This window comes from Sinocyclocheilus rhinocerous, unplaced genomic scaffold, assembly GCF_001515625.1.
Source record: "Sinocyclocheilus rhinocerous isolate Xijiao unplaced genomic scaffold, SAMN03320098_v1.1 scaffold2085, whole genome shotgun sequence".
Lineage (NCBI taxonomy): Eukaryota > Metazoa > Chordata > Actinopteri > Cypriniformes > Cyprinidae > Sinocyclocheilus > Sinocyclocheilus rhinocerous.
This window is the reverse complement of record NW_015623685.1, coordinates 451,373-464,604: the sequence shown is the minus strand read 5'-3', so window position 1 is coordinate 464,604 and position 13,232 is coordinate 451,373. Positions and strand designations below refer to the sequence as shown.

The window sequence follows — 13,232 nt, the reverse complement described above, 5'->3', positions numbered from 1 at the left end:
AATATCAATATGGACCATAAGCATCACTTGGCCACTGAGTGTAGTTTGGGCTCCTCCTCAGTGCATCCTATAAGTGTTGTCATATGTCTTTCACACATTCAGTCTGTTTTTCTTCATTAGAAAAATGCAACTTTGTATAGGAGGAGTTGAATCATGTAGACAACAGGTTAAGTAAAAATATTAACATTCAATAGCGCATAAATATAGCAAAATGCTCCTCTTTATAGTTATTTTTCTAGCTGACTGATGAGCTTATGGACACCTGATGGTTATTCTGAGGTAAATGTATATTACGTTGCAATGTTTACAAGCTTTGCAGGTTTTCTCAGTTTGAAACGCTGAATGAGCTTTTACATGAGACATTTCAGTTGTTCAAGTTGTGCACGAAATAGACTCTGCTTTTATGCACTTTGCACATCTCCGTCATGTCGATCTCTCTCGCGCTGCACAACTGAGCTGCGTTTAGCAGACCGTGTGCTGCAGAGACGAGGACTGTTTGAAACGCTCTTTTCCACTAAAACGTTGATGCGCATCGTCTCAGTTTAATACGTGATATATTACGTTGCAATGTTTACAAGCTTTGCAGGTTTTCTCAGTTTGAAACGCTGAATGAGCTTTTACATGAGACATTTCAGTTGTTCAAGTTGTGCACGAAATAGACTCTGCTTTTATGCACTTTGCACATCTCTGTCATGTCGATCTCTCTCGCGCTGCACAACTGAGCTGCGTTTAGCAGACCGTGTGCTGCAGAGATGAGGACTGTTTGAAACGCTCTTTTCCACTAAAACGTTGATGCGCATCGTCTCAGTTTTTATACGTGAACATAGCAAATGATGCGATCGCAAAACAATCAGGAAAAAAGCCATTGCATGCAAATGTTTAAGTCATAACGTGTAAATATATATAGTCGCCAGTGGCGACCTCAGCAAAAACTTCACTCGCAAATTAATATTTTTGGTTGCAAATGCGCAGCCAAAATCGCAGTCTGGAGCCCTGATAATGTGTTTTTTGAACCTTAAACCGCATAAACACATTTCATTACACTAAATACACTAAATAATGTTCTTTTTAGCAACATCATATGACCCCCATATTTTGAATTTTGTGATCATTCTAAATATATTTTAATAGATTGAATCATGCAGTGAGAGAACACACTCTAAATGCACACTAGTCTAACCTACTAGACTTCATCACTAAATGTATGCGTGCACTCCGTAGGTGTGTTTTGTTTGGTTTTTAGCCTACTCCTTAATGTCAAATCACACACTGTTAAAACAACAATCAGGATATTGTATTGCACACCCCTACTTCAGACAGCAGTATACTCACAGTCTGTCCTCCTGAGCTGCAGTGGGCTTCTTCTCTCCATCTACCGGAGCGGTCCGGACTCCTTGAGAGCCGGGACACAGTCTGGATTTCGGAGTCTGCCGTTGAACCGCAGGCTTGGCCTGGCTGGAGATCTTAGCGGGCCGGTGAAGCTCTGGAGGCGCACTGGTCGTCTGCGGCAGAACACAACTCCTGGAGCTTCGACCGGCCGGTTTGGTAGAAGCAGCGGCATTATTTAGTTGTTTATTTTTGATGACCGCCGCTGCTGCTGCTTCTCTATTCGCAGGTTTAGAGCGAGTCGAAGAGGTGCTCGCCCTCGTCGCTCTGATTGTGTCAGAGCCATTTGATTTTGTTTTAGTGGCATCTACGAAGAAAGTATCTTTTCTCCGGTTCACGTCGGATCTGTTCGTCGATGGGTTTGGTTTCCGGTTGCGGCTGTGCACAGCACTCGGACTTCTGGGTTGTTGCATGGGTTTCACTTGGGTTTTAGAAACACCGTTTCTCTGCATTTTTGTCTCGGTTGTATTCATTGGTCTTTGACTTGTCAAATTGGCAGCTGAGGTTGATTTGACGCTCGTTTCAGGTAATTTCTTTGACGTTGACTGAATGTCCGTCTTGGTGCGGCTCTGATCCGTGCTTCTGAGGGCAGAGACGCCACGTGCAGACTGTGAAGGGTTACAGATGGAAACAAGACTGGATTTGCTTGTATTTGCAGCATGGGATTGGGAAGCTGGCTGAGCTTTGGGTTGGACACTTCGAAGGCGTTGTGAACGAGTCCTCTTGAACGGCGCAGCTGTTTTCTCAGCATTGTGGGGTTTCTTTGGATTTTGAAGAGAAGCTGTTTTGTTGCTCTGTGTCCTCAAAACACGACGGCCTTCCCGGCTAGCATTACGGGAATTACTGGACAGCTGTGTTTGGGCTTTGGCTAGCGAACTCATACCAAGTCCTTCTTTTGAGGATGTGTTTTTATCATCCTCTGCCAATGTCTTCACTCTCTTCACTTCTTTTATATTTGTGCCATTGATGCCACAATTCTCCTTTCTTTCAGCTGTCTGAGAGAACCAAAGAGACATAGTGCAGACTTTCATCACACTGACCGAATGCGGCAAAGTTTCACGAAATGTATCTAACTTACAGTTTTGGACTTCTGGTTATTTTCAGCATGTTTCTTTGTAACAGGCTTCTCCTTGAGATATGGTCTTTGAGTAAAACAATAAAAAAAAACAGTCGATTCAGAACATAAACACGCTAAGGCAGTTCAGAATGCGGAAAATAGGCTATGCATTTTTTATTTTAAAATTGGAAAAAGTATAAATTCAACAATTGTTACAGACGGAAAGACCCTTCAAGACCACCTACTTTGGATTAGGTGCTTTCAGTCTGCCTTTGGCCGCAAGGTATTCTGCCAATTTCAGTTTGCGTAGCTCTGTAAACCAAAGAGAAACACGTTTGCAATTTAACATTGCATGCATTTAATAAGTGTCACATATGTATATTTTGTCTTGTAACTTTCTTCACACATAATAATATATATATATATATATACACACGAGTCAGCTTAATATTATATTTTTTTATATAAATAGCAGTGTAATATGCAGGACAATAATGTAGTCACACAGAAATTTGATTTTTCAATATTTTTTCTGTAGTAAGAAAAACATATATATATATATATGTCACAGACACAGATGTATATTTACAGAGTAATCCACTATTTTTGTAGAGTGGGGTCAAAATTACAAGAGATTTGGAGCCAATTTACTGGTGTATAAAAATAACTTCAGAAAGATGGCAGCATCGTTATTTTATTTTTATGCAGAGACTGGTATGTCTTTTAGTCAAATCTGTTGACTTTAGTAATATTTGTTTCATTATATGATAACAGTGACAGCTCAAAAATGGCAAAAAGCACTTCTTGTGTTTTTTTTGCCTTAAGTTTGCATGCCTGTAACTCAAGAAGTATTAAAGATATCTTAATAATTAATGCGGCTGCATGAGGAATTGGTAAATTGTTCACATATTCAGCAGTCAAAAACCAAACGTGGGTCACTTTGCATTTCACCGGATACTTTTTTATTTTAAAGAGCAATATCTGAAGAACAAATAATGTTGAAACTAGAAATGCATCTCATTTGTTTCTCTCAGCTCAATTAAATCGAACACAACTGCCTGTAAATGCCATATATTATCTTTTTCTAAAATATAATACAATATTATATTTTTTTATATAAATAGCAGTGTAATATGCAGGACAATAATGTAGTCACACAGAAATTTGATTTTTCAATATTTTTTCTGTAGTAAGAAAAACATATATATATATATATGTCACAGACACAGATGTATATTTACAGAGTAATCCACTATTTTTGTAGAGTGGGGTCAAAATTACAAGAGATTTGGAGCCAATTTACTGGTGTATAAAAATAACTTCAGAAAGATGGCAGCATCGTTATTTTATTTTTATGCAGAGACTGGTATGTCTTTTAGTCAAATCTGTTGACTTTAGTAATATTTGTTTCATTATATGATAACAGTGACAGCTCAAAAATGGCAAAAAGCACTTCTTGTGTTTTTTTTGCCTTAAGTTTGCATGCCTGTAACTCAAGAAGTATTAAAGATATCTTAATAATTAATGCGGCTGCATGAGGAATTGGTAAATTGTTCACATATTCAGCAGTCAAAAACCAAACGTGGGTCACTTTGCATTTCACCGGATACTTTTTTATTTTAAAGAGCAATATCTGAAGAACAAATAATGTTGAAACTAGAAATGCATCTCATTTGTTTCTCTCAGCTCAATTAAATCGAACACAACTGCCTGTAAATGCCATATATTATCTTTTTCTAAAGTTTGCATGCCTGTAACTCTGAAAGCATTCAAGATATCTTCCTATCCTTCTAGATTCTCATTCTTAATCCACTTTTCTTTTGGAAAATTCACTTTTAAGGCCCCATATAGTTTATTTGCTAGATATGGGAAGTTCACAGCAACTCCACGTTCAAATTGTTGGCATATAATAAAACAAAGATCACTAAAGTCAACAGATTCTACTAACAGATGTACCAGTCTCTGTGTAAAAATAAAATAATACTGTCATCTTTTTTCTCAATTTTTACACCCCTGTAAATTGGCTCCAAATCTCAGGTGAAAATTGTCTTTTTTTCAGCCAAAAAAAGTTGATTGCTCAGTAAATATACATCCATGACATTTAATATTTTGGATTTCATCACCATATGTGCTTATATTATATAAAATACACATATATAAAACATAAAAAAAATAAAATAAAAAAAAGTTGTTCCAAACGCTAGCACTTAGCATTAGCATTAGCATAACACTTTAAATGAACTACTAAAGGCAAGAAGGGACATTATTTCAGGATTTGTGATCTTTTTGACACAATTGTAGGTTTATAAAGCTGTTTCCCTGATGGAAACATGATCATACACCACCAGCAACTAAATATAACATCTTTCTGAAATATAAACATAACGTTACAGCTCTTTCACAGCCGCGCGCAAACACATCGTTTTGAACAACAACCCAAATGATTTTCCAAAATAAAATCGTAACACAACACTGTAATTGACTGTATAAAAATAAACGCATGTGAAGCAATACAAACAGTAACGTTAAATATCTCACAGCGCGCATGATACATAGGACTAGCCTAGCCTGGTGTAAACTTAGCGCTTTAACTTACCTATCTTAGATCGTTTAGATGCGTCTTCATCCGTCACAGTTTCCATCGCTTTATCCGATCACTCACACCAAATATTTAATCAAAATAAATACAGCGTTTGTTCATAACTTCGTACACGAGTCTATTAGCACACACTATAGCTAACGCAGAAACTGACGCTTGAATTTCGCGGGGACACGCCCATCTCAATTCCCATTGGTTCGTTCAAATCTTTAAACCCCGGCTATTGGTTGGTCAGTTTTGATGATTCATATGATTTGATAATTCGTTAGAAATGTCATTTCGGTATTTTTGTCATATATCATATGGCTTGATGTATTTGAGGCGGTTATATTATTACAAAATTGAATAATGGAATAAAGAAAAAACATGTAGATATGTGGACAATCTATGACATTAACCATTTCAACTCCATTTTTTAAAATAAAAAAGTCAGATATTCATGTGAGCATTTCAGTGTAAGTTGTTATGAAGATTATAATGCAACAGAATTAAATAGAAAAATTGTGAATTTAATGAAATTTTATTATTATTGTTATTATTATTATTTTATTTTAATAACATTTGGGGAGAAAAGTAGCGTTGTAATTTTTTGGGTCTCACCATATCGTTTTTTTTAATCATTGTAATATTTTCTAACTGATCTCCCTGTTAAGCAGATAAAAGAATTGACGGGAGAGAAGACGCTGGAAGTGCAGTAGCTGTGAGTGACAGCTAAATAATACATTTTAATAATGCAAATATTCCTGTCATGATATCAGCGTTGCATCATATTGCATCTGTTCATGTTTCCAGTATTTAAACATGTGGCTAAATTGTGCAACACGTCTTTGTACATCCTGCCAAAATAAAAATATTTCCTGTGAACTTCAGTCAGAAGACCTGCTGCTGGATTAACTGTTAAACTACATTAGTTCATATTAGTGTTGTAGCCGGGCCTCGGGGCCATGCGCTTAGAATTAGAGAAGATTGCGCGGATCGGGGACATGCTCCACACAGAAGTCAGAGCTCATTTCACACAGCGTGATTGTGAATCGCCGACAGCTCCAGATATTTAGCATGCCAAATATTTTGCAGGCGTCTGCGACGCGTCGACGATTCCCTCAGATCGCGTCTTTGATAATTCACACTGCGTGATTGTCACTCGCGTGAACGAGCACCGATTTGCCTCCGATGTCGGGCATTTGTCGGCGATTTCGCAAAACCTGTCGGCGAGTGAAAAATCGGGCTAAAATCGTGCAGTGTGAACTCGGCATAACAGTTCACCAAATCTGACTCATGTGTTAAAGCAGGGGAATAGTGTTTATAGTTCAGCAAAATGGGTGTGCTTTTTGAAAAATGGCGTTATGGTTTTGAAATTTTAGTTCAAAAGCCTGGTTTTAGTGTTTTAGCAATCGAGAAAAACTGTAAGACAATATATATATATAAATATAGTCTATTTAAGACAATATTGTCTGATTAGACCTAAGATGCAAAATGTTTGTCCTCTCTCTCTTCAGCGTTCCCACATCTCAGATCTCAAATACATAAAGTATTACCCCTTTATACATAGTTTTTGAAGTAAAGAGTAAAGAAAACACTACACAAAATGTTGTGAAACAACCAGGGTTCAGTTGCATAAACTTAGCCATCCTGAAAAGACTGTCTTAAGAACTAGTTTAACCAACTAATCAGTCTTACTTTTCTAATACATATAAGACCAATCTACCTTTTCATAACTGAATTTATGACCAGTCTTGAAGAAAACAAATTAGATTACTAACTTTTTAAGACTAAACACTTTCATCCATAAAAACACTTTCTCATTGGATCTAAGCAAATCTCACGGGTGACCTGTTTTGAGCTCAAAAAAGTGAGTCGTCACTGAAAGATACGATGAGAAACGATGATTGTGCAATAGAGAAATTCAGATAGGCCCAGGAAATATAATTCCCTTATTCCCAAATTATAAAACCAGCTGTATTTTTTACACTTACACTGTGTGAGAAAAACATCAGGCATCGTATTATAAGTATAGCTTAAATAATTACATTCGATTTTTAATTAAATAACAGGCTTTAATATTGCCACTGTTTTAAAGCCAAAGCAAATTAAAAAAAAATATTATCTGGAAATATTTATTTCCTAATAATTTTTTTCTGCCCACTTAATATGAATGAAGCATTAAATTTAGATTTATCTGTGAAGCAACTTTAATAATGAATGTAATTGCAAAGCAACAATAATGTTGAAATTAGTCTCATAACGCAATGCAGTCAGCAAACCTGGAACTACTCTGTCAGCCGATTTTTTTTGTTGTTGACTAGGGAATAGCAAACCACTTTCTTTCATAGTACACCACTGATTCATATACACATGAAATTATTCATATAAACTTGAGATCACTTCCCTTTGGTCCATCTGTAGACCCGCTCGATCACCGTTATTGCAAAACCCTTTACAGACAATGAATACAATATGGAACATATTACACCGATTAAATAAATAATTTAATAGTCAAACTCAGAAAGAAGACCTCTCCCAAAGCACAAAATAACTTGGAAAAATACAGTATAAAAAATCAGCAGTTTCCATTTAAAGAAAAAAAAGTGTAATTTCACAATGTATTTTTTTATGATTCGTTTGAGAAGGACAGGACATAATTAGATGAACAGTTTGAACAAACGGAGTGTCTCCAGCGGTCAGAACTAGAAATAGAGCAGTTCTTGCTCCGCTTTTCATCGAGATACTACAGAATAAAAGAGTTCATTTGACTAGACACGGGATGATCTCTTCCTATCGACGGTCTACCAGACACTGTTCGCTCTGATTGTTCTTATCAGTTTCAAACATACTTGGTATGAAAGCAAAAGATGTGTTTAGAGCTGTTTAAACGCTGCTTGATCTGTGCAGATTTCTCTCCTGATTCAGACCAGAACACTTTTTCACTGGAGGAAGCGTTATTATGGATTATGAACTCTATGTATTTTAGTTAAAAGCATCTTAATGCTGGATGTGTTTCAGCTTTTGTCTTCTCCAGATGTTAACTGATGGACTGGAGTGCTGTGGATTATTGTGATGTTTTTATCAGCTGTTTGGACTCTCATTCTGACGGCACCCATTCACTGCAGAGCATCCATTGCTGAGACACTGATGCAGTGCTACATTTCTACAAACCTGATGAAGAAACACACTCATCCTGATCTTGGATGAACTGAAGGTAAGTACATTTCTAACAAATTTCATTTATGGGTGAAATAGTCCATTATTGTAACATCATGTGACATGTTTACAAAACTAAGTGCCCTACAAATAATGTTTCAATGCATCAGCACAGACTAAAGCGTCTCAGTTCATCAAAATGAAAAGCCATTAAAAACAAGAAACACAAAACAGACACTCACACGGTCTAAATGCATCAAGCAGAGAAGCGCTAATTAATTCAACTTCACCGTTTCTGCCCTCCAAAACCCAAAATTCATTTTCATCCTAATAATTTCAGTGCATATCGTCACCTTCACGAACTGCAGGTCGGCCAGAGCTCGGGTGTGTACTGCAGCTGTGTGCCGCTGATGGACTGAGGCTCTGCGTGATCCGTGTAGCTCAGAGACACCGAGCGGTTCCGTCCGCCGATGCGAGGCGGAGAGCGCAACTCTGAAACACAGCATTATGGGAGAGCAGAGTGAGTAAATGAGCAAAACACAGGCCCTTCATACTTCCAGCAAAGATGCATTATTACTGAAAGATCATGTGGCACTGGAGTAATGATGCGGAGTCATCACAGGAATACATTTATTTTTAAATATATTCAAAACTGTTATTTTAAATCATCAATCTTTCACAAAATTACCGTTTTGCTGCATTTTTGATCAAATAAATGCAACCTTGGCGAGCAAAAAAACATTAGAAATCTTACGACCCCAAACTTTTGAATAGAAATGTGTAAAGCTGAAATAAAAATAAATAAAACTGAATAAAAACAAATAAAACTGAATTTGAGAAAAAATGTAATGTATTTCATAGGGCCTTTAAAAAATATATATTCCTGTTAAATTGTGTAACTTTCATGATTTCAATTCATTAGAGATGCTTTTTGATAAATAAAATTTAATTTAACCATTAAAACTGAAAAATTAAAACATGAAATTAAAAAAATTAAATTAAAAAAAAAAGGGAAAAAAACTGAATTTGGGAAATAAATAAATTAAACCGAATTTGGGGAAAAATAAAACAAATATAGAACTCTGCAATATGATGAATAAAGTTTAAAATTAAATAAAATTAAATAAAATTAAATAAAATTAAATAAAATTAAATTAAATTAAATTAAATTAAATAAAGTTAAATTAAATTAAATTAAATAAAATTAAATAATGCAGCCAACATGCCGTGGCAGGTAAGTTCATTCAAAAATAAAAAATTCTGTTTGTAGAAAAAATCTATTTTTCTACTTCCCTAAATTATGAAAGTGATTTTACAGCCAGAGGCTTACTGCTGAGGTCTGTAGAATTGTTTAAAGTTAATAAGGGACACAGAGATGTGGAAAATGAAGTCAGTCCACAATATCACACTGAATCATGTCCTTCTGCCTCATCAACGCTGTTCATTTCCAGTTAATAATCAGAAAAACATACTCTCATACAATGACGCAGAGCGTTCTCATCTGCTGACAGCTTTTCATTTGCAAAACTGCTGAAACGACTGGGATGTACTTTTTCCTGCTGGCATATAAAGGATCAACAGTTCATAGTTTTTCCATGTTTCCATGCTCCCTGCTCATTTATTCTGTACACGTTTCGTAAATCACAGATTTGAGCCTGGTTTGTATCAATATCATCATCTCCCAGCCAAGGCCAACACAAAGCTATCGAGTGAAAGTGTAGCATCTGCAAGGCATTGATGGAGAGAACTCTACGAGGTTCAGAGAACAGAGTTAAAGGTGCAGCTCAGCCCAAAATAAACACAGAGCCCATTAAATATAAGATATGACTCATATTGGCCACTTTTATGGCTTCACAGCCCCAGTTATCATTCTAATTTGTTGTTTGTTTTTACAGTGGCCAAGATATCCCTTTGTGATTCATAGAAGAATGTCAAAAAATTCAACTCTTTACCAGAAAAATGTAAATATACATTTATAAAAAAAAAATGTAAAATTTTTTTAAAAAAATAAATTCTGTTAAAATGTGTAACGTTCATGATTTCAGTTAATTAGACATGCTTTTTGATTAATAACATTTAATTTAATGATTAAAACAGAGTCAAGAAAAATTCAAACAGAAACGGAATCCAAAAAAATTTGAATTTGGAAAAATAAATAAAAACTGAACTGGAGGAAAAAATAAAACGGATTTCTGTGATTTTATAAAACTGTAGAGACAATGCAGGAACATCAGCTCTAGCGTTTAAAAGTTTGGGGTCGGTAAGAAATGTAGACATTTATAAGGTTTATATTCATCATATAACTTTCTATTCATCAAAGAATCCTGAAAAAAAAAAAACATTTTTACAAAAATATTGTGCAGCACGACTGTTTTCAACATTGATAATAATCAGAAATGTTTCTCGAGCAGCAAATCAGCATATTAGAATGATTTCTGAAGATCATGTGACACTGAAGACTGGAGTAATGATGCTGAAAATACAGCTGCACATCACAGAAATAAATTACAGTTTAACAGATATTCACATAGAAAACAGTAATTTAAAATTGTAACAGCGTTTCACAATATTACTGCTTTTATGGCACTTTTGCAAATGAATAAAGCCTTGAAGAGACTTCTTTCAGGAACATTAAAATCTCAGCAGCCCCAAACCTTTGAACAGCAGTGTTGATATGAAGCCAGGTGTCTGTGATGAGATTTTATTAAGCTGTATGGGTCACTTTTTATGATGGATGGATGCACTTTTTTGGGCTTCAAATCTCAACACCCATTCATTACCATTACGAGAGACACTCACGAGAGACACTCACTGAGAGCGAGAGAGAGAGAGAGAGAGTCTACTTTTTATTTATTATAAAAAAAACTACACGTACTGCATTAGACTAACCGAGACTTGTCACAGCACTCACATCTCACTGTAAAAAATCACAAGTTGAGACAACTTAAAAGTTTAAGGCAACCAGCTTCAGCAGATTTTTGAGTTTTCTCAACTTTTTGTATAAACTGAAAAAAAAAACACGTTGAGGTTGCCTTAAACTTTTAAGTTTTCTCAACTTTTAATTTTTTACAGTGTACTGTCCTTATTTGTTGGTCGCTTTGCATTAAAAAGCTTCTGCTAAATTATTAAATGTAAATGTATCACAGGAATAAATTAAGAGACTTCTTTCAGGAACATTAAAATCTCAGCAGCCCCAAACCTTTGAACAGCAGTGTTGATATGAAGCCAGGTGTCTGTGATGAGATTTTATTAAGCTGTATGGGGCACTTTTTATGATGGATGGATGCACTTTTTTGGGCTTCAAATCTCAACACCCATTCATTACCATTACGAGAGACACTCACGAGAGACACTCACTGAGAGCGAGAGAGAGAGAGAGAGAGTCTACTTTTTATTTATTATAAAAAAAACTACACGTACTGCATTAGACTACCCGAGACTTGTCACAGCACTCACATCTCACTGTAAAAAATCACAAGTTGAGACAACTTAAAAGTTTAAGGCAACCAGCTTCAGCAGATTTTTGAGTTTTCTCAACTTTTTGTATAAACTGAAAAAAAAACACGTTGAGGTTGCCTTAAACTTTTAAGTTTTCTCAACTTTTGATTTTTTACAGTGTACTGTCCTTATTTGTTGGTCGCTTTGCATTAAAAAGCTTCTGCTAAATTATTAAATGTAAATGTATCACAGGAATAAATTACATTTTAAAATATTTTAAAATTGAAAACAGGTTTTTGAAATTATAATAAATCACAATGTTACTGTTTTTACTCTATTTTTGTGATCATACAAATGCAGCCTTCAAAAAGCATTCAAAAGCTTGGCCTCAGTAAATGTTTAATTTCATTTTTTTAAGAAATTAATACTTTTATTCAGCAAGGATGTGTTAAATGGATAAAAAGTGACAGTAAAGATTCATACTGTTAGAAAAGATTTCTATTTTGAATAAATGATGTACTTTTTATTCATCAAAGTATCACAGGTTCCAAAAAAATATTAAGCAGCACAACTGTTTCCAAAATTGATGATAAATCAGCATATTAGAATGATTTCTGAAGATCATGTGACACTGAAGACTGGAGTTATGATGCTGAAAATACAGCTTTGCATCGCAGGAATAAATTACATTTTAAAGTATATTAAAATAAGAAACCAATATTAGAAATTGCAAAAATATTTCACAATATTATGCTTTTTTCTGTATTTTTGATCAAATAAATACAGCATTGATGAGCATAAGAGACTATAACACCAGCTGCAACTGACTGTGTTCAAATATATGTGTGAATATGTGAAAGTGTGAACGAGATACAGAGCTACAGCAGAGCAGATTTCAGATCAACTGTGGTCCAAAGCTGTCATATTGCTTCAAGACACGTGCAATATTGCAAGAGCAGTATAAAATACTTATGATGTTTTTTTTCTGGAGATTCCATTTACTTTTATTCTCTGACAAAGAGCAGCATCCACATCTCGCCTATAATCTCCTTCTGTGCGCTGGTGAAATGTCATACGGGTCTGGAACGACACGAGGCTGAGAAAATGATCACAATTTTCATTTATGGATAAATTATGTGTTTAAGAGGACAGAGAAAGTCCACTAGAGGGCGGCGATCGACTGCTTTTTCAAAGCCCAACAGGGAGAGATGGGTGGCCTGGAAAAGTCCCAATATCCCACCTGAGATTATTATTATGAGTGATTAGTGCTTTAAAGTGTTTTCCCATCTGTTGTTGAACTCTGTAATAACGTGGTGTTTAGTATAATGCACACACAGACTCACACACAAGACCAGCTCCTGCTCATCCCTAAAGAGAGTGTAGGATATAATCTTTACTTTAGTGATTGATATTTGTGAGCCTGGAGCACAAAAGCAGTGTTAAGTCGCTGGGGTATATTTGTAGCAATATCCAACAATACATTGTATGGGTCAAAATTATACATGTTTCTTTTATGCCAAAAATCATTAGGATATTAAGTAAAGATCATGTTCCATGAAGATATTTTGTACATTTCCTACCGTAAATATATCAAAACTTAATTTTTGATTAGTA

General features: G+C 35.3%; 1 protein-coding gene across 1 annotated transcript in view; it reads right to left on the bottom strand.

The window, feature by feature from the left end:
- LOC107729381 (cytoskeleton-associated protein 2-like) overlaps window positions 1-5,204 on the bottom strand; it is a 13,730-nt gene extending 8,526 nt beyond the window's left edge. Inside the window, exons 1-4 of the mRNA XM_016539898.1 lie at window positions 5,040-5,204; window positions 2,689-2,755; window positions 2,465-2,528; window positions 1,333-2,381 (exon numbers count right to left, since the gene is read on the bottom strand). Coding sequence (XP_016395384.1) covers window positions 1,333-2,381; window positions 2,465-2,528; window positions 2,689-2,755; window positions 5,040-5,085 — 1,226 coding nt within the window. The 5' untranslated portion in view covers window positions 5,086-5,204. The remainder of the gene's footprint in view (window positions 1-1,332; window positions 2,382-2,464; window positions 2,529-2,688; window positions 2,756-5,039) is intronic.
- Window positions 5,205-13,232: the final 8,028 nt, after the last annotated feature.